The sequence below is a fragment of the Triplophysa rosa genome, linkage group LG10 (genome assembly GCF_024868665.1).
Source record: "Triplophysa rosa linkage group LG10, Trosa_1v2, whole genome shotgun sequence".
Taxonomy (NCBI): Eukaryota; Metazoa; Chordata; class Actinopteri; order Cypriniformes; family Nemacheilidae; genus Triplophysa; species Triplophysa rosa.
The window spans coordinates 26,827,226-26,849,740 of NC_079899.1; the positions used below are offsets into that span (position 1 = coordinate 26,827,226).

At 38.3% G+C, this 22,515-nt stretch overlaps 1 protein-coding gene across 11 annotated transcripts in view; it reads left to right on the forward strand.

Moving 5' to 3' along the window:
* The first annotated feature begins 13 nt into the window (after nt 1-13).
* LOC130560175 (pleckstrin homology domain-containing family G member 3) overlaps nt 14-22,515 on the forward strand; it is a 41,225-nt gene continuing 18,723 nt past the window's right edge. For 2 of the 11 annotated variants that reach the window (XM_057343758.1, XM_057343768.1), the window contains exons 1-3: nt 6,014-6,466; nt 9,915-10,002; nt 22,145-22,488. In XM_057343758.1, the coding sequence (XP_057199741.1) occupies nt 6,458-6,466; nt 9,915-10,002; nt 22,145-22,488 (441 nt within the window). In that variant the 5' untranslated portion in view covers nt 6,014-6,457. Of the gene's footprint in view, nt 174-5,856; nt 5,940-6,012; nt 6,467-9,913; nt 10,003-22,144; nt 22,489-22,515 lie in introns of those variants that run through there. The other 9 variants (XM_057343763.1, XM_057343765.1, XM_057343761.1 and 6 more) reach the window with 9 other exon arrangements.

Consider the following 22,515-nt stretch of genomic DNA (forward strand, 5'->3'; position numbering starts at 1 on the left):
TGATCTTGTAAGTTTTTTCTCCACGCGAGTGTGATTTCTGTGGGCTCGTGCAGCGGTATTCAGTCAGTGTGAATGATTTTTCCTCAGTCGAACTCGCAGATGCTGAAAACAAATGTTTGCGGATGTGTGACGGAACTTTAAACGTCTTAAATTAAGCACAAGCTCCGACACCGGTAAGTGTTTCTGTGTTGATCTTTGTAAAACCGACCAGACGACTTTTGTTTGTGGTTTTGTGTGTTTGATGTGCAGACTTACTACTAAAGTAAGTAGAACAGAATAAAAGTGTTTAACTTGCCTTGTGCGCAGTTGATGGAGCTTCGCGATTGTTCTGATATTCATGTGTCATTTGTGTCTAAGAAAATATCTTGCGCAAATAACCTTCATTTATGTTTGTATAACAAGGATTCGTGTTTTAATGACGATTGTGAATGTGTCAAATGCAAACAGAGAACACAACTGATTCACTGGTCGATATAAATATGACTGACTGACTGAATTGATCGATTAATATTGATGCTCGATGATCTTAATGTGAGTGAAAATACTGCTATGCTGTCAGATTCCACAGAAATGAATTTTACTTTAAAATAGTTGATTCATCGACTGTTTATTATTGAAAACTGTTTTTATACAAGATAGAGCACCTTGGCAACTTTAAAGCATCATTTATCTGATTTTCTACTCGACAAAATGCTTTTTTTGTCAAGTAGAAAATCAGATCCAATGATGTGGATGTTATGAAGGTTCTGCAATGACGTTTTAAAAGACTTGATTGTAGCAAGTGTTGACTTTTGTGTTGAATCTGTGTAGAAATAAACTGAAATATGCTCCTTAGATGTTCTGTATTCATGAGTAATTTCTCTCTCATGTGACGTCACTGACGCACTGAAAGTTGTGTGTCTGATAAGTTTGTGTGCTCAGTAAAGGGGAATATTTGTCCAAGGCCACTGAACTTTGATCAGTTTTGCCATTAAACGAGTGTGAATGTAGTGAAAATAAGTTTTTATGAATATGTATCATTGACATGCTCAATGATCACAGATCTCATTCACCAAACATATACTGCATAACGTTTATTTAAGAAGAAGAGACTTTGACGCTGTATAAACATGATTGTTTGCAGGGTTCCCACGGTCATGAAAAACCTGGAAATATCAGAGGAGTTCAAAATTGTGTTTGACCAAACCTGGAGAAGTCTTGGAAATGTCTGTAGTAAATGTATAGTGTTGTAGATGTGCTGTATTGCCGAATATTTAACTAGATGCTTCTTTTGTGTGGAGAAAAGTAGTCTTGTAAGTGGTTTTATTGGGGCTTGGTTTGAATTTTAAGCATTTTGATGAAATGACACAGGAAAATTCTCATGTAAATAGAAGCATTTACAGGGACCATTGAAAGAACCAAATCTCTATATCTCTTATCATTTGTAGCAGCCGATATTTGTGTTTTTGTGAATGTGTTCAGGGTCATTCACTCTCATTCATTCCGTTTCTGAGCATTTAAAAAAGTTCACGCCCTGCTCCGGTGTGAGACACTGTGGATGTTTTTAGACGGGTCACTGCTTTACTTTGACCTTGTCTGGGTTAGAGGTCATGAGTTTGTGAGGCGGCGTTCACCTCTGCGGTTATTTGTTGAAGTTTAACAACTAATCCTGAACTGAGAGATTTATGGTGAAACTCCGTCAGACTGCAGGAGTGAAACTGAGCCTGTTGGGTTGAAGTCTGAGATTTAAAGAAAGAAATACAAAGGCATTTTGAAAACACTGTGTTTGTTGCCATTTTGTCCAGAGTGTGCCAAAAGTAAGATGGTACTACAAGATTATTTGGAATAAAATAATAGGTGCATACATAACAGAATGTGCAGCGCTGGACATCTTCAGGAACAGAATTAAAGTGACAGTTCACCCAAAAATAAAAATTCTGTCATCATCTACTCACCCTTTTGTCATTTCAAACCTGTATGACTGACTTTCTTCCGCAGAACCCAAAAGAAGGTAATTTGAAAAATGTTGGTAACTGGCCCCCATTCACTTGCATTGGTTTTGTGTCCATACAATAGACTGGGTGTCTAAAGTTGATAAATACATTTAGAGAAAACGAAGGCCCTTAAAAAGTATCAAAAAGTCTTAAATGCCATTTTCCAAGGAATTAAATTGTGTATCATCTTTTCATATTTGTCGAAAGAGGTCTTATGCTAAAGTTTGCCTATTGTGTAGGTGAATAGTGGGCGGTCCATTTACAGCCGGTTGTTAAACAACATGGTTGACTAATTTCAACCTTTTCTTGTTTTTGCAGGTACAACTTTGATTGTTTTGCTTGTAGTCAATGTGTCTCATGTACAGCTGCTTTGTAACAATGAAAATTGTAAAAGCGCTATATAAATAAAGTTGAGTTGAGTTGAGTTAATGGAGAAATGCAAGTTTTCGTGCAAATGGTTGGAGGATAAAGAGTTGGAAGCATGGTTGAGGGCCGTCTCTGTGAATAAGCGTGAGGTGTACTGCTCTGTGTGTCAGAAGGCGATTAGCGTAGCCTCGTTTCTCTTTCTAGTAAACCTTGCATTGGGTTAGTCGCAAGAATCATTCACTGGGGCTTCCTTCCCACCCTTCTGAAGGATGTTGCTTTAATAAGGAGTTATCACAAACTAAGACTGTTTAGTTGTGCTGTCTTACAATCAGTATACAGTAAATGTAAGTTAATGTACGATTAAAACTTGGTTTGTAGCGAAAAGTGGCAATGAGGTCTTAAGATGTATGGAAAGAGTTTTAAAAAAGGTCTTAAAAAGTATTCAATGTAGCTCAATGATTCAATTTAGCTCATGATGGTAAATAGGAACAGAATTTTCTGTCACAAGAGTGTCTAATGTTTAGCAGTGTTGGGTGTAACTGGTTACTAAGTAATTAGTTACTGTAATTGAATTACTTTTCCCTTGAAAAGTAACGTAAGGGATTACTCTTATTTTTTCTGTAATTTAATTACAGTTACTTCTGATGTAATTAAACTAAATACTTTGTGTAATATGTGTGTGTGCAGAAGAGGAATTTACATCAAAATTCAAAGTCTAACTTCAAAATCCGTGCTTTAATGTATAATTCTCACATTTGTAATTAATAATAATACTTTATGTAGTTTAATATTATTTATTTGAATGAATTAAGAGCCGTTTCATGTCTATCCTTCAATCACTTAACTCATCAAGGTTGATCTAGGATATAGACAGTAATTAGTAATAAGTAATTAAATACTTTTTGAAGAGAGTAACTTGTACAGTAATCTAATTACATTATCGAATGTGTAATAAGTAACTAGTAATTAATTACTTTTTCAGAGTAACTTACCCAACACTGGTGTTTAGAGAGAAGTTCAACGGCGCTGCTTGTGTTTCTGCTTTTTTCTTAGTCGTGTGATAGCGCTCTTATATCAGCAGGGCTGTGGTATGGCCAGAGGCACGAGACCGCAGGCCGCTGATATAAGAGCGCTATCACACGACTACGAGAGCAGTTCGACGGCACAGGTTTATAGATATATCAGAAACCGTTGTGATTGGTGGAATATCTCACGGCTCTCAACTAATCAGATTCGAGAACCAGAAAGAACTGTCTTATGTTACTATTTAAAGTCTCCCCCCTCTGTCTCTGTGTGTGGGTCTCTCTTTTCTGCCTTTGTGTGTGTCGCTGTCTCTCTCTCTCTCTCTCTCTCTCTCTCTCTCTCTCTCTCTATTAAATGGCCGAGTGTTTGATTAGCAAGACTCTGAAGGAGGTCCGCCAAGATAAACAGAGACCTCACTGCTGAAATAATAAAGAGTCTGTCTTCAGACTAGCGTAAGGTACCGCGCTGGTGTGTGCTGTGGTGGATCGTTCAGCGGGTTTAGTTAGACATCAGTTTCAGGCCGCGAGGTCAGAGAGGAGGAAAACTGTCAGCGGGGTGTGTTTAGGCTTGTTGGAGCGCAGTATTCGGCTGTCGGAAGTGCTTTAATTGAGGAAGTCATTGTGGCCTTGTGTGAGGGAAAGCCGAGGGAGACATTTCTGTACGCTTGACACCCGCTTTTGCTGGCCGAAGGATAAACACAGAGAGATAATCACGTAGTGGGCATTTTGTTTTTGTAGTGTGGATCATGTCAGTCAATTGGGCCTCAGAAGTTTATGAATGAGATTCCAATGAGAATTCAGGGGTTTCCAAAGAAAACGGTCATAAAGTGATTTAGATTTCTGTTTCAGTTCTTCTGACAGCAGATCAACCGCAGAGAAAGAGTTCTCTCAGATTACTCATCCGTAGCTCATTTTTAAATCTTGTTCATCATTTATTCTCCTTCCAGAGACTGTGATTGACAGTAATTCTCCATGTCGTGATCTAAAAACTTTCACTTTTAAACATTCTGTTTACATTGGATGAAGGTCTCCTAGCAGTGAATTTATGATCAATTTTTTTTTATCTTTGCAAATTAAGAGAGCCAGATTATCTTTTAAAGGTCAGCGGATGAGAAGCTATATGACATCTAAGGCTGCACAATTAATCGAAAAATGAATGTGTATTACAATTACGGGTGAAACGATCACATAATCGCCAGAAGCCTCAATGACTGACAGCTGTCCATTTGTGCTCATTTCTGTGTTTCTCCAGTGTGTTTGAGCACCAGATACAGTGACCAATCAGAGAAGTAATACGTTGATGTGTCCTTTAGCTATTCGTTTTGGATTTTTAATTGACAACAATGTTTTTTTCACGTTATATGATTTAGTTTTGGAATATGAAAGAATATTTATAGAAGGAATATGGCATGCAGCTCCGTCACAGAAAGTTATAAAACATTTCAAATCTTCAAAGTAAAATCTGTTAATTGACAGTAATAATCGCAATTACAATATTGAGGTGTATAATCCACAGTAATGATTTTTGTCATAATCGTGCAGCCCTAATTACATAAACATTAATGTGTTCTTTATTTTGTAATCAAATGTTAATGAGTTTGTGTAAATGGTCAACAAAGCCAAGAGTTCAGTCTTATTGGACTAGAACTGATTAGAACAGCCGTGAAATCAGTGTGTGGCTGAAGCTCATGTCTGTGTCACACGGCTCCATCTGTTCTCAGTTACAGGACGGTTCACAGACCTGCGTTTGAGGGTCACCCTTACGAAAATTTACCATGGTTTTACTACAGTAAAAATTTGAAAAACCTTGGTTACTGTAGTAAAACAGTATCACAAAATAACCAATGGTTTTGAAAACCATGTTTTTTGTAAAAACCATAGTAAACGATGGTTACTGTAGTAAAACCATGGTTTTGCCCTGAGTACTTACACTTGGACCACAAAAAACCATGGTTAATTTTCGTAAGGGCAGATACGCTACGGTCGCTATGTTGTATCAGCTGTGAGAACAAAAGTTTCCCATATGGGCTTTGACTCTTTCTCGAGCAAATGGACATTTACATGCATGTCAAAGCCGACACGTGTTTGCTGCTGCATGACTTGTATTTATCTTTAGAAAACAGTCACTGTAGACTGTACGTACATGAGATTAGAAGGATTTTTATGGGAAATCACAGTGTACTTTTCATTTGTTTTAGGATATCTAACAGAGGCTTCATTTCACATTACATTATCAGTATGTGTTCTTCTTTTTAGAAATTGAACCAACAGCCTTTGTGCTGCTACAAAAGTTTTGTTTTATATCACACAAAGAACGTTAATAACGTTAATAAGGACACACAATAAGAGTGTCTGCCGTTATAATGTCATACCCTGAAAGCTCATCTTTAAAAGATACAGTGCTTATCAGGTACGATGTAGTAAATCCGTCAGACCGTTCATGTGAGATAATTGCTGGAATTCTCACGACTGTGATCTTGACTCTGTCTCCGCAGGGCGTCTGTCGGTTTGACACAGATGTTAATCTGTTCTCTGATCTCTGATCCTGTTTTCTGAAAGACAGAATTGGCGGAATCAGGTAAATCAGATCCAGTCAGGATGAATGAATTGATTCCTTGTTTCAAGTCGCTGCTTTTCATGTGAGGAACAAAGAGATGAAGTTTAACAAGTCCTCCTCACATACTTACTGTATGAAGAGTGTTTATCCTCTAATACCGGGCTATTCAATTGGCGGCCCGTGGGCTGAACCCGGCCCTCGATGTAATTTGTTCCGGCCCTTCAAGTAGCATAGTGTGAAAAAGAATCTCTAGAATAAATTTAGTTCAGTCGGGAACTGAAGTGACGCGCGCCTGTTCCATTCAACACGAGCTGCAGCAGCACAGAGCGGGAGTCACGTGACGTCAGGCGAGTAGGGCGACTCGCAAGCCTTCTCTCCTGTGAGACGCGGTGAACAGGACGATGACGGACTAACTTTTATTAGTTTCATTTCTGACATTTTGCTAGCACGAATAGGACCACCATTTCAAAAGTACAGAGGCAAGGACGGAGAATAGCGCGTCGGAGAACAGCAGCACGGAATGGCACAGAATCTTGCAAATGTATTATGTAAGATTCTATTATTTCTATTTTTATGTTTCCCTGTATGGTTCAACGTACTGTATCTACTGCAGGTTTTTAATATAGTTTATAAGTGAATACTGTAGTATACTGAAGTATTTTTTTCATGTGGGCAAATATATTACTATTGTAGAGTGAAGGACGGAAAATGCAGAATGCAGAAAAATTAAAACAGAAAAAACAGAATTTGTGAAAAAATAAAACCGCTTTCTTATTGTTGTTGTGTCATCCCTCATATTGCAAGCCATATCTCTCCGGCCCCTCATTTGGGATGGTTTTCATGAACTGGCCCCCATGACAAACTAATTGAATAGCCCTGCTCTAATCTAATGTCAACATGAAAGAGTGTTCACAACACATGTAACGTGTGTCATGTCTGTCTGAGTAAAATAAGATGAGAAAACATTTCGGGCAGAACTTGACATTATTCTTGTGGAATTGATCGTAAGGTAAAACGTCTTTTAAAGAACAGGTAGAGTTTGGAGGGCTGATGTCGTTCTTTTACATTTGCAATTGAAAATGTAAAAAGTTTCTATGGGTTTTATTAAACTAGATGGGTTTAAAGTTTGCCTTAACTCAGTGCTCCAGGTCTACATCCCCTCCCGTCATCTTCGGTCTGAACATGAGCGACGCCTGGTTGTTCCATCACAGCGAGGCACCAAATCGCTTGCAAAAAGCTTTACTCATTGGGTTCCCCTGTGGTGGAATGAACCGCCAGCGTCCACACGAACTGCAGCATCCTTCACAACTTTCAAAAAACAGCTCAAAACACACCTGTTCCGCATTTATTTGACTAACCAATAACTGTCTGTCTGTCTGTCTGTCTGTCTGTCTAAAAAATAAAAAATGTTGTTGATTCTCTCCTTTGCTTACTCCAGCTTTAATCCTCTAGTAGCATGGCCTTGTAAACTAACCGTACTGTTTAGCGTGTTGACAAAATGTTTATATGCTCTCCTACTCCTCCTACGCTTTGGATAAAAGCATCTGCCAAACGAATACATGTAAATGTAAAGTCTCCGGTTGTCCAGTGAAGATGGACCGATGTTACTTTGGCGAGTGACTCCAACACTGAACTCTCACTGTCCAATGGAATGGCTGGAATGTCCCTCCGCTGGCCTGAAAAGACTCAGAGGGCAGATCTGGGGGCAGTTGTAATGCTGAAGTCTCGCTCGAGAACGTTTATCACCATGAATGAACTGGAACAGTCAACAGAATAAACCGTCTTAACACAATATTTGTCTAAGGCACAGTGACGGGGTGTTATGCAAATGTGTGTTTGATGCATATCGATATACAGATACCTGTACAGTCCTGCACAGTAAAATCGCCAGTGTTAAAAAAAGTCAAATTAACACTCACAGTGTATATATATAATCCACACTCTCAAAGTGTATTTTCTTTCACTGTATTTATTTCCACTTTTATTTATTTATTCTTGAATTTATTCTTACTTTTCTGTGTCTATTATGATAATTAGATGGGTTGGTCTTGCCTACTATTGGTTCAGCATAGATTGAAGCGTTTGATCGATTACTCTTGACTTGTTTTGGACTAACGTCACGTCACTCACTGATCGTTTGCTTCGTGTATAACGTTAAGTAACTGTGGCGGGCGCACAATTAGCTAGAGAGTTACAGCATTTAGCCAATGAAGTCGATAACCATGCATCAAATGACTATGTGTCATTCAGATTAGATGCACTTATTGATGATTTATTACAGATTGACGGAGAGATAAATGACAAAGTTCTTCAAAATCTGATAACCATTCATTCCTTTATTTATTTTCATATTATTACATTTCTTCGTTTATATATTTATTTATTTATACATTTATTTATTTATAATTTTTGCAGGTTTAGTTCTCCATACTTGGGGGAGTGTATCGAGCACAGAAATACTACATCATACGTCCAACTCGTTTTTTTTAACAAGTTGACCATGTCAAGCATGAGAAGACATCATGTTTAACAGTGTAAAGGAGTCAGAATGCATGAAACAGCGTTAAATCACCCCTTTAAGATTCTTACACAAAACTCTGATTAAACTGTAAACTGTTGGATAGATGCAACTTCATAACTAATTTGGTAGACATCGCCCAACCCTATTAAGCGCATCATTTTGCTTTTGCAATGCGCAAAACTGTAAATAATGTAGAAGCGCATGCATTAAGTGCACCATTCTGTGTCCAGGATGTGCATGAGCGCTTTTCTGCCACTCTGACTTTGATACGGTAATAGTTTTGTGCAATAAACAGATAGAACAAGTAGTAATTTTACTTTTACTCAAGTACATTTCTTAAGCATCTGTACTTTATGAGACATTATCTCACTTCATTGTAAAGCATGTATGATACTTATGTATTTCATAACCACATTTTTAAATGTTTTTTTGACCTTTAATACAGTACGTTTAATTACTGGATTTTAAAAAGTACTTAAGGATAAAAAAACGTTATTTATGAAATGTAGTTGAGGAAAAAGTATGATATACTTTATAATGTAGTGAAGGATTTTCTTCCAAAGTAAAAACACATTGATAATGTACAGGTGTTTGAAAAGGTGCTTAAGGTAACATCGCTTAAGTACTAGTGATGCGCGGGTCGGGGTTTTTTCCAACCAACGGGTCCTGCTTTTATGAAATTATTTGGCCCGCCCCGCACCACTGTATCTATTTTTACAAAAAATCTTTTTTTCCTGTAACCTGGCAACAACATACGCTTGTGAACCATAGAAAGTGGCACTTCACGTAGCCGATACTGCTGTTGTCTCCTGCTGCAACTATTTCTGAGAACCGCTCCCAAACATTCCATTTAGCAGCTTGACCTTCTTTTCTTTTAATGATGTAATTTCCGACCTTAATTTCTCCCGCACCTCGTCTTCCATCTTCACTTTTATTTCTCTGTTTGTTTTGTTGTTGTGGTGGGATCTGCTTGGAGCATTCGTGACGTGTTTGGTTTGGGGACATCACGCAAGTTACGTTGCTGCGTAGGCCTACGTATTGTAACTTTATCAAAGAACCTAATAAAATATGAAAATATACAGTATATTCCCAAGTATTTAATATAGGCTATAGGGAATTGCACGCAACATACATGTTTTTTCCGCCCTGCAAATAAAGTGACAATTTCTTTACCCGCCCCGACCCGACCCGTGGGTAATGAGACGATAGGCGCATCACTATTAAGTACCTCTGGCAGTAAAAGATAAAAATATATGCAGTTCTTCATTGATCAGGAAATACCAGTGCTAGAATCGGATTGGATCGGTATTGGCCAATACTTAGAATTCAGGAATCGGTAAAGGAAAAAGTGATGTCGTGCATCCCTAATATAGATGTGTGCAGTGTGTCGTCATCCATTAAGTAAAGTTGTTTGTCAGTATAACATTATTCAAATATGAAAAGTGTGTGTGTGTGTGTGTGTGTGTGTGTGTGTGTGTGTGTGTGTGTGTGTGTGTTTTCAGTGTGTGAAGGGGATGAGAGAAGACTCCAGCTGTGGTCACAACAGAAATCTGATGGGAGAAGGTAAGAACATCTCTCGTGCTTTTCAGAAAACTATTGTCATGGTGCATTGAGCGATCTACAGGTCTCTGTTGCTGTGGTTGGTTGTCAGGTCGTTGCTATGCAGCGTCTGCGTGGTTGCTAAGGTGTTAGGTGGTTGGCACAGTCTATCTTCCATCAGGTAAAGTCATAATTATGATCAGTTGGAAAATAAAAGCAGACTTCACCTCAAAGGGTCTACAGTATGGAGTACACTAGACTCCAGCGCTCGCTGGAGGGTTGGTTTACGTCAGATCTGTGTTTCCTCTCGGGCAGTGAGCTCACATTTGGCCGCCGTACGTCCTGTGCAGTGCAGGAATGTGTGTGAATCGGGTGAATGTGCTGTGGCGTGGAAACCTTGTGTAATGGAGAGATGCAGTTTTGATGTGAGGGACTTTTGTGTCGTTCTGGCACAGAGTGCCACACCCCCTCCAACCTCCACGAACAAGAACCTGGAGAGAAGAGAAGCCACTTCATCCTTCATCTCTCTTTCATTTCCCTAAACAAATCCAGCGAGCGGATGGCATCCACTCGTGACCTATTTTGGAAGTTTTGGAGAGTGAAATGTTCAGATCTTGTGTGAGTATTTGATGTAGATTCATATGTTTCCTCCTTTATTTCATGTTTTCATAAGTCACTAAATCAACTTTCTGCTTTAACTGCTACAGTAACTCTTTTGGTTTTAAGAAAGACTGCCTCAAATTTCTTACAAATTTACCTACGGTTTGGTTTGTTTAGATTTGGTCTTAATTTGGTTATTTTGCTGACGTTTGGCGAGTATTTTTAGTGGTTGTGTGTGGCACAGAAACATTCCTGAGTAGATCTTACCCAAATAAAAATGGCTGAATTTGACCTTTAAAGGATTTCTGCTGTGTCTGCGGAGATGTTCGTGAAATCACTGAAATCTTTTTTTGTCCAGTGAGAAGCATCAGGACTGTAAGAATTTACTGGGAGTGTGTTGGGAGTGATGGTCGGTAAGTTGCTGTGAGGTTGCTAAGGTGCTCTGAGTGGATGTCAGCACGTTGCTATGTGGTTGCTAGCGTGTTCTGGGTAGCATCACATGATTTGAGGTGTGTGTGTGTAGTATGTTTGTTTAGATCACAGAAGTTTGAGCCATAGTAATTGTTGAAGCGAGGCCAGTCCTCATCGTCCGCTGGGCGTCTCCATTCAGACCCAGCCAGCAAAGCATTTCTCACGCATGAATACATTTGACCGGGAGGAAAGAGGTGGCTTCAGCTGGAGAGAATTTACTGAGCTTTTATTCTTTTGTTGCAAATTTCACCCCCTTTTAGGAAAACTCATTATTTCCGCAATGAATTTTTTTTATTGCTTTTCACAATGGCTTTGGATTAGAACGATCCATCCGTCTTTTGTGGGAATTCTTCAGTTGTTGCACGGCCACAGAGTAATTGATAATCTGTCTGAGGAGAGAGAGAGAGGCATTAGTTTAATGAGGCGTTCTGAGTCGACATGGAGATCTGTCTTCTGGCTGCTCTCGGATAACTGGAGAAATCTGTCCTGTGTAGAGAAATAGTTGGCAGTACCTCGGGCAACCTTGAATTAGTCCTCTGAAATCGCAGTGAAATTCCTCTCACACACACACATACCAACACACACATAGACTCTGTGATCTAAATGAGACCCTGCTATTGACTTGAAGTTAAGCTAATTATAAACACAAAAGACTTACTCACAAACTGACCCTAACATCAACCTATTGGCCTTTGTTATGGTAAATAAAAACATCATTTTCATGAATAACGGGCTTTCTAAATTTCTAAATTATAAATATGAATTTGTCATCTATGATGTCTTTTTCAAGAGCATCCTCATACATTAAGAGACCATTTTATGGAAGTAAAATAGAGACAAATGTGTTTGAAGCAAAAAGACGTGCTGAATAGCACTAACTGAAAAAAATGCATTGTATTAACAGTGCTCGCATTTTAAGGTTCTGCAATTCAACGTGGTTGCATATTTAAGGTGTGATTTTTTCAAATGTAAAAATTTCACAAACAGTTTCACCGTTTAAAAATTCAATAATCAAAGTGCACCTTTTAAATTTCGTTAAAAAAATTCAACTTGTTTTAAAATACAACCTTTAATATTCGACAGACAAATTTCAGTTCATATTATTTCGGTTTAAAAATTAGCTTCCACAAATTCAGTGGTTCAAATTCGGCTTGAAATTCAAAGTTTCACATCCGGGAATCCCAGGAGAAGCAATAGAGCACCGATTCCGCCAATGCACGATCTCTACCTGCTGCCTGACCGCTTCACCAGCAGGTGGTGCAAGTCGCTTCTGACGAAGACCAAAGCAAGACATGCAGATACTTTTTATATGTTTGCAGCACAGTCCACTCATCTGCTCAATTTAAGTGAATTTATTTGATCTCATAGATCTCTTATGCATCATCAAGAAAAAATGTATTGTTTCTTGTACTGGCAGCTTAGCTCACCACTATCAGCCCTGGAACGGACATGGAGCACGGGGACAATTCCAGGTGGCCTGGAATCAGTGGACTAGTCACACATTTATAATATTAATTTAATTATTTAAATATAAGTGGGTATGTACATAAAAAGTGCACGCAAAACACATGCGTATCATATGCACGCAAAAGATCATTTCTGTAGCTCGCCAAATACAAACATAAAATCGTGCTTTTGATAAGCAGGATCTTAAGTCATCAAATAATGATTTGAGTTTCGGGGATGAGAAAAATTGTATGTTACAGTGAATTACTGAATCATACTGTGTTTGATTGAGTTTGACTGAGTTTTTTAAATAAAATAAGGTAATTGCATGAGAGCTATTTGAATGACACATGCAATGGTATCTGAATAAATGTGCCAGAAAACAAGACAACAAGATTTTAAATCATTACATTAGTTACATAACACCATCACAAAAAACTTAACATTTAAATTCAAATAAAACATTTTATTTCGGTTTAAAACTAAATAGGAAAGTAGCAATAATGATACATTTTAAACAGACAATAGTAGTAGGCTAACTGAAATAGTGTAAACCGATGTAAGAGCAAGCCATGAACAATTTTTCATCAGAACGTAAAATAATCTACAATATAAATAACAGTCTTTTCTTAAAAACGTAATTGTAAAATATCTAGTTAATGTAGGATATAAATGTAACTTAAACGAATAACTACACCACTTAAAAGAGAAATATCAATGGAAATAATTATGCCTATACTTTTCATCTGAAATCTCAGAACGCAAACAAAATAAAGCCAATTATAACCTATTGTATGAACGAATGAATAAAAAACAAACTGAAATACTGCAACAATAAAGCCACCTATACCTATTAGTTCTGGTATTATGTGAGAAATACGGCGGGACATGCTAAAATTCTTATTGTGTCATTTTGGGCTTTTTGCATTCATATTTAGGGCTCTTCCGCATTTCTGTAGCCTACGGTTATTAAAAAGGTGTAGGCTATACTAATTTTAGTCATCCGGTCTGAAGATTAAGCAACATGATTTTTCTTGCCCTGTGTTTTTTTTTTTTTTCCAGAGTGAAAAACAGGGCAAGAAAAATCATCATTGACTGCACACACCCAGCACACAAACTCTTTGATCTGCTGCCCTCTGGCCGGCGCTTTAGAGCACCAAACACCAGGACTTCCAGACACAGAAGCAGCTTCTTCCCCCAGGCAATCTCCCTCCTAAACAGATAACTGCTCCTTAAGAGCAATATTCCACTTCCACTACTCCTATAGTGTGCACTATAGTGCCTTATTATATCTACATCTTATGTATACATGTATATAACACTACCTCTACTTACTAAATTATCCATTTGCACAAGTGTACATACAATCTGTTAATATGTTTATTCTACTATATACTACCCTGTACAATGTCTCTTATATGTTATTATCCCCCATTTTCTGTAAAATAGTCTTTATTTTATATATGCACAATTTAGAATCTTTTAGACTGTAAATCGTATTATATTGTATTGTCATTGTGTTGAATGTCTGTACTAGAAGCTTCCAACACCAAAGAAAATTCCTTGTGTGTGCAAGCACACTTGGCAATAAAGCTCTTCTGATTCTGATTCTGATTCATTAAGCGTTTTAGCGACGGTACACCGGCAGCGATGAGGGCTGGTCCGTGGACGCTAAAGGGACAGAGTAGGCTAAAGGCACTTAGCAAATCTTGCAAGCTTATAACGTTTTTGTTCCACCATGCCACCATACATGTTGTGGATATTCAGCTAAATGTTTAGCATAAGTTCAAAGGGGGTAAATTTGATCATTTAACTGAACTGTACACATGAGACACGTACATTACGTGCTTTCTCCAACGTGGTTTCAGTGTATTTCTGTCATTTAAAATGCATAAATTTAACAATATGTTGACTTATTATGTGAGCATATAGATTAAAAATTATTATACTAAATCGTAATTTTGTTTTGATATGTTATATTAGTATTGGGTAAGCTAATTAAAAAGAAAGGCTATAGCCTAATATAAAAGTATACGAAATACAATGCGCCAAACAGCAACATCTACAGATAGTTGTGTATATTGCCATGGAGCACTCATATTGTTTTCTGACCAGTAATTAAATATATTTTTTCACTGCTCGGCCATGCAAACTGACTTGCGTTGAGGTGTATGTTAGAGAGGTCCTCATGTGTCCCAGCGGCTTCGGGTCTAAAACGTTGACAAAATATGCCTTGGACACAGGTCGTGTCCGATATGGCATCGGGTCTCTGGTAATTTATAATGAATGTGCTTTTACTAGGGATGTAACGATTCACTCAGCTCACGATGCGATGAGAGTCACGATTCTGATCTCACGATGCGATTTATTCACGATTTACTCACGATTTATTTTACAAAATGAGTTGAAACAAATTAGAAATGAACAACTTCCCTTGCATTATTTCTTAAATGCTTCACGTTTCTTTGTATAATAAAATAATGTTTTATTTCAAATAACAAAACTAAACTGCAATTTTATAACAAATTAATAATAGAAAAAGTCTCTTTAATATAAACAAACTAATACTGTCTGAGTTTTCTTGGATTTTTTTGCATTTAAGAAATATCAGCATGTCCACGTTTAGATTTGCGGTGAAAATAGCGGCCCCTGCTGTTCAAAAAATGTATTGCGATTCAGTTCACACCTCAACCGATTTGAATCGTCACTCATTATAACCGATTTTCAACCGGCTCACAGTGAATCGTTACATCCCTAGCTTTTACCAATCGCCCCGAAAGACACAAATTAAATACATTTTATGGTTAGGTAAACAACAAATATTTGTTACGCCAAACTTTACAAGACATACTTAGGTTAATATACCGTGAGTGATTGACATTTTAGCATTTAATGAACAGACAGCAACTCAAGCAATTAGCGTGTAGTCATACTCGCATGTTCGTGTGTGGCACATTAATGGGAAACGCACACAGCATGCAACAAGAGTTTTTATCTTTGCGCTTAAAAACCATCTTACAGCTGTATAGATCCTAACACCGTGAGGTATCTTGCTTGGCTGCACAAGACGTTTCGGGTCTAGTCGGGTTCTAAAGAAAGTGCTGACTATTTTTATCTGGTCTATTTTATCTGGCCTGCTCAAGAAGTTCGCTTGGCTAAAATATCAGTTTTTCTGTCTCGTATTAACAAACGAACGTTTCCACAATTCCACAACATTCAGCATTTTCAGAGAGTCTCAAATTAAAACAAGATCATGCGAGGAAAATAAAAAGAATGTTTGTTGAGATTGCAGCTACGTCATATAAACAGAAGCACATGGGAGAGTACGCGTTAAAATCAGAGCATTTGGCAATAAGCTCCTAGTTGAGATCTCAGTTATTTGACCGCTTCAAACACAATACATGTCCTGTAAATGCTGATGATGTATTTATGTGAACACGATGTGCTGAAGTAAAAAAGTATCTGCATGTCTTGCTTTGGTCTTCGTCAGAAGCGACTTGCACCACCTGCTGGTGAAGCGGTCAGGCAGCAGGTAGAGATCGTGCATTGGCGGAATCGGTGCTCTATTGCTTCTCCTGGGATTCCCGGATGTGAAACTTTGAATTTCAAGCCGAATTTGAACCACTGAATTTGTGGAAGCAAATTTTTAAACCGAAATAATATGAACTGAAATTTGTCTGTCGAATATTAAAGGTTGTATTTTAAAACAAGTTGAATTTTTTTAACGAAATTTAAAAGGTGAATTTTGATTATTGAATTTTTAAACGGTGAAACTGTTTGTGAAATTTTTACATTTGAAAAAAATCACACCTTAAATATGCAACCACGTTGAATTGCAGAACCTTAAAATGCGAGCACTGTTAATACAATGCATTTTTTTCAGTTAGTGCTATTCAGCACGTCTTTTTGCTTCAAACACATTTGTCTCTATTTTACTTCCATACCATTTGAAAATGATTTTCAGTTTTTCTCACTTTACTATTTACAGGTATGTGTTTAGGTCAATTCGTCGTTTGTGTTCCATTCTGTGAACTACCAGTAATATTTCTACCAAATTTCAAACAAAAATATTGTGTTTATTTGCATTTATTTTCAAGAAATGAAAACTGGAGAAACAGGTGAAGATAACAGTAAAGATGCTCTGTATTTCACACCTGAAAGACTGCAAAGAAAACAAGTTCAGATTCACTCTTAAGCAACACAACAGTCATATTTCTTCATGGGAAAAGCTCCAGTTATTTTTATGATTTTTCTCTCACTTTTCATGTGTCTTGTGTCTCAGTCTGTTAGATGACTTTATGTCACTCCTGAGGTTTGATTTGGTTCAAATCCAACAAACACTGGACTGAAATGACCACAATACCTCTAGACATGATGATTACATGAACATTTGGAATGATCTCTTCCTTTTGTCACTACCATAATCCGCAGCATTACAAATCATGGTAAAAATAGTATTGCCGTGGTTTCTTTAACAAGAACATGGTTAATACCATTGTGAGTGCCAAAATGTGCTTTGAAGAGTTGAGTTGAGAAACGCTCCCACACACACACATCTGAACGCAGGGGTCCTGTCGAGCTCTTCAGCAGCGTGTGGGCATCACGAGGGGTGTTTCTGTGCTAAACTTCACAATAGACTCGCACTATTGAAGTCCCGGCGCACAGATGGCCTCAGTTGTTCAGAGGAAATGGCTTTTCAATGGGCCGCTGTGGGGGTTTGTGTGCTGTTTGCAGGCTTAAGTGGCTTTGTTGCCCCTCACTGTGTCTGTAGAGGAAAATCTCTGACCTCAGACCAGTCATGAATCCCACCAGAAACGTTTAAACCTCAGACTCGACATGCAAGCATCAATGAGAACTGACCTGTGTGTATTTTCAGATGAACCAGCTGTTGTTCTGGCCTTTTCTCATCACAATAGCTTTTGTAATGATTTTTTAGGTTGTTGCCTGCGCTAAAAGTGTGTAGTGTATTGTTTGTAAGGGTGCGCGATTAATTATCGGGAACGGACGAAAAATGGTCATTTTTAATGATAATACAATTTTCTCTGGTCAAACCACTTCAGGTGCACATTGCTCACCAGCTTTCTGTCGTGATCATTCACTTTCTGCTATTAGCAAAACATTGTTGATGTAGGGACAGTACGTGTGGATGTGTCATTTATAGGAACAAAAGCAGATTGTTGGAAGCAGACCGCTGTCTTGACCTGTTAGACTTGTTGCAGTTGGCAACATTCTTCTGGGTTGCTCTGGAAGAACATATACCAGAAAAGTTGAAAAGTGAAAGAATCTAATAGTTTCCTTGTTTGCTGCAGTCAATGTTTTCAAGTAAAAGCAGTTGTCCACTTTTTGCCTTTTGTTTCAGTGTCAGAAAATGTGATATGAATGTTTAGAGACTGTATATTGTCTTCCAATGTTAAAGAATTATCGGTTATCCACATCGGCCAAAAGTTGCATATCGGTGCATCCCTAATTGTTTGTGAGCTGTGTTTTGTGGTGTTTATCTGCAGATGTGACACGTTCGAGAAACGCTGTAATCGTTTAATGAGAGCGCTGGATGCAGAGAGATGCACAGGTAGAGTAAACGCTCGGAGGGAAAACAAAGCTCTTCTGTTGTTCTCAGTATCATGACGCAACCGGAGAGTAAAAATAGAATAAAATGCCGTTCAGCATGACGGTCCGAGTGTTTTAGACACTTGTATGTGGACAAGTAGTAGTTTGGGTCACTTTTACTTTGGAGTTGTGATGGGAATAACCTGTGAATCCCACCCCGAGGTGTCACCAATGTGAGTCATATTTATAAGGAAAACATTGTGAAATGTCTGTAAATTCTGTGCTTTACTCTTGCAAATAAAGTGTTACAGGATGGTTTTAGATCCATATAACAATTCAGTGGTCATGTTTACGTGTTTGAATGAACCTCTGAACTTGAACCATGTGGTAGCAAGTGTTGCAGATGCTGTGAACTGATCAGACGGTCTTTGAGACTGTGATGTGTTTGACGTCTTTGAGTGTGTCCATACTTTGTGAGCGTTGTGTATTTTGCGAGTTGTGATGTGCGTCAGACGTTGTCTCACCTGTAGGGGCGTGTCAAACTCAGACACACATTAATCTCATCCTGAGGTGTGAGACACGCTTACTGATATCAGGAAACCTGAAAGGAAAAACAGGCTTGCGTTTATCTCCCCTCGGGAGTCTCTATAAATGTATAGAAACGTTTTTCATTGGTTGTTTATTTTATTTTATGACGGTTTCCTCGTAGTGTGTTATAAAATGTAAATGTGTTGTGTGGTCATTTGCATTGCTCAGACTGTATCAGTCGGGTCAGATGCTTTGACTGGAAAGAACACATGACGATGCTTTCATGTTCTGTGTGATCATTTGCATCTGATGTTCTTGCGTCTCGACCAAAGTCTGTTTGTAAATTCCCAGAGGAAACGCGATTTATACTGAACATGTGGTAATGACATCACTGAAAATAAAGCCAGTTATGATATTAGAAAAATGTATTTAGGGCTGTCAAATGATTAATTGCGATTAACCGAATCCAAAATATACATGTTTACATATTATGTCTTTGTACTGTGCATGTTCATTTTGTAATTATACATACATACATACATGCATATATATTTAGGAAATATTGACATGTATTTATTTTTATTTACCAATCATTTCAATTATATAAATGTTTATTCATTTTTATATCTTAACTTTTTCATATAGGTGCATGTGTTTATAAATACAAAATTAATATGTACAGTTCACAGACGTATATTATGTAAACACATACTTTTATTCTGGTTGCGATTAAATGACCCTACATGATTTTAAGAACAAAGTGGTTTGAAAAGCCTAACTCGACCTTTGACCCTTTCCCATGCTCTGGTGAAACTCAATGATCATTGGGTTTTTCTGACACGTTGTATGAAGATGTTGGAGTGAATCCACAGGAGTTGAAGGGGTGGTTTGTGTTTAGAGGTGAGCCGTCGGTCATTGTTGTCATTTGCCTTTTTGTGCTCTAATAGATGATAAGGTGAACGGGAACCGGTGTGTGTGCGCATGTTAATATATCCTTACAGGTTATTTATGAGGATTCAGGAATTCAAGCCATGAAAATCAAAGGTTTATGCTCAAGCATCTGTGGAATCTGAAGTATTCTGCCGACAGACGTTCAGGTTAGGAAATGTTTGTTCATCCAGACAGAAAGCCATTTAATGTGATGAGATCTGTCGAGGAGGCACACACACTTTCTGCTTTTTGTAGGTTCATCGTTATCATCTGGAGATGTTTTGATCTTCGAATGTGTTTATTTTACAAAGTCAAAGTCAAATACTACACTCGCCTTGACGCGAGATAATTATTGGAAGGGACCGTGTTAAAACGGTCACGTGTGCGAGTCTGTGCTTGTTTGTAGAGCGGCTCTTTGTTTAGAAACATGTTGATAAGAGTTGAACTGTTTTATAAATATGTCGTCGTCTTGGATTTATAAATGTGTTCTGTTTTAAATCTCACTGTTTGTATGTTTTGAAATATAATTGGAAAGGCAAAGCAGACAGCTATACATTGTCCTTTTAACTCAATATCTGTCATTTTGCAGGCATGTTTGTTTAAAGTGGTGTTGGCACATTTCTAGAAAGTTGCAGACGTTTTCTCTTTTCATCTGTTCTACTGTCAACAAGAAGACAAACATGAAAAGTCATGTGAGTAATATCTTAACAAGCTTAACAAGAAATGTGTGTTAAATAATCTATATACACTAGATGTCTTGAGGATTTACATTCCATCCATCATTTCCACATGAAGGTAAACATGTTTGAGGAAGTCATGTGTGAGGTGTAGGAATGTGAACGGCTCTTGCGTCAGCTGTGTTTTGGTAATAGTCTGCAGGAATGTGTCTGTGTGGAGGTCAGCGTTTAAACATCACTTTTCTGACAACCAGGTGTTGATTTCACCTCGCTTCGGTCTTTTAAAGGTCCGGTTGAACCTTGAATCTCCTATTAATCTCACCAGATTAGAACGTGACGAGAGTTCTTCTCCAGGTGAAAATGGGTCTCGTGATATCAGCATGAGTTTGATGGTGAAGTTAGGACTGAAGATGTCCCTGCCACTTATGAAACCTATTTAATCAAAGAGATGGAAAGTGATATTTATTACGAGCTGATTTGAAAAGGCACCTGTGACTGATCACATATTTCACCATTGAGGATTTCTTAAGAATCCTAATCTCGTGTCTCCTCTCCTGGAGTAAGTGTCTTATCACCCCCCACTGTACAGCCGCGTGACGTTTATACTGATGCTTTCCCATAAGCCCACATGTGTGAACATGACTGTTACTCTGTGTGATTGTGAGATGTTTTGGGTCAGACGTGTCGGTTTAAGAACAATGAGGATGCTGTGGACTCTTGCTAAACACAGGAAGGAAATAAGGAAGTACACTTGCTGAAGTGTAGAAAGCCAGAAGATTTCATCATAAACGGCTGCGCGGTACATAGCCTGTTCAAATGACACTGATGGGGTTATAAACCCTCTCAGATTGGTTTCATAAAATTTGTACTGCTGAGTTTTTAGATGTTAACTAAAGTGTAACGTTTTTGCGCTGATGTCAAACTATTTACTGAACAATGTAATCATTTCGATTATAGTTTCATTTAGGGTTACTACATTCTTGAAAAAAAAACTTTTGGTTCCATAAAGAACCTTGAACATCTGACGAACCTGTGTTTCAGATGATAAAAAGTAAGAAAGAGATGCTTCTTTAAAGAACCTTTGACTGAATGGTTCTTAACCAAAACTGGTTCTTCTGTGGCATCGCTGTGAAGTGTGAAGAACCTTTTAAGCACCTTTGTTTTTAAGAGTAAGAATAAGTAATTGTGTAAACGTTGATATAAAAGTTGTCTTGTGGGAAATGATGAAACGGTGGTATCGCTCTGTCGTCACCTGCATGTCTCGCTGTGGACATGTTTAGAGATTTGCCGAAGAGGTGTTTATGTGAGATGTTATGTGATGTCATCTGCGAGTCATGAAGCGCTGATGGAAAGATGAGATTCGTGTGGAGGCTTGTGTTTGGATTTCATTGTGATCTCGCTGTGATCAAGAATCTTCAAGTCTTGTTGAGAGATGGAAGAGATGGAAAGACTTTGTAATGACAACCTTCCGTCTTTCATGGCGTTTCTCAGGCATTTGAATGATGGGCGGATGATGTCAGGAGCTTGTAGAGATTTGTCAGGAATTCGGATTCCCTTTTAAACTGTGGCGTAACTCCTGATGATTCATGAAAGTAAACCAGCTTGAGCATCACTTACCCATTACCTGTACAGCATTTGTGATGAATAAGACTTTTGTTGGATTTCATTATTCTTATTCACAGTTTTTCCTTTATTGTATATATTTTTTATAGTTCCTTAAACCCTATAGAAAACAAACAAACTGTAACAAACAAGATCTTAACTTGATCACTTTTTTCCATAAGTTGGTACGTTTTCTTGTGTTTTCGTGTGCGTTTAGTTTGACGTCAACCATGTGACCCGGAAATAGTTCCTTATCAAGCTTTATTTCCTACCTTTCCAGACTCACATTCTCTGCCGCGATCATTCCACGTTAACACGTGAGCCCTATAATAATCAATGAAGTGTTCTTGTCTGTTTGTCTCCAGCAGGATGTCATGGTTCATCTGTGGGCTCCAGCGCTGAGCGTTCTGAGGACGGCCGGCCGGTCAGCGTGGTGTCCTCCGTCTCCTCCTGCTCATCTGTAGAGGGAAACATCAGCCGGCTCACGCCGTCACCATCCGCAGGTGATATTGACCTGGAGCTCAACCCTCCGAAGGAACCCGCAGATCCTCCAGAACCCGTGATTACATCATCAGAGCGCCGAAAAGACCCTCCCTCACCGATTGCCACCGTCGCTATGGCGCCCAACCTCACGTATGTGGATCGAGTGGTGATGGAGATCATTGAGACGGAGAGGATGTACGTCAGGGATCTGCGCAGTATCGTGGAGGTGAGCAACTGCGTTTTGCATTGTTGT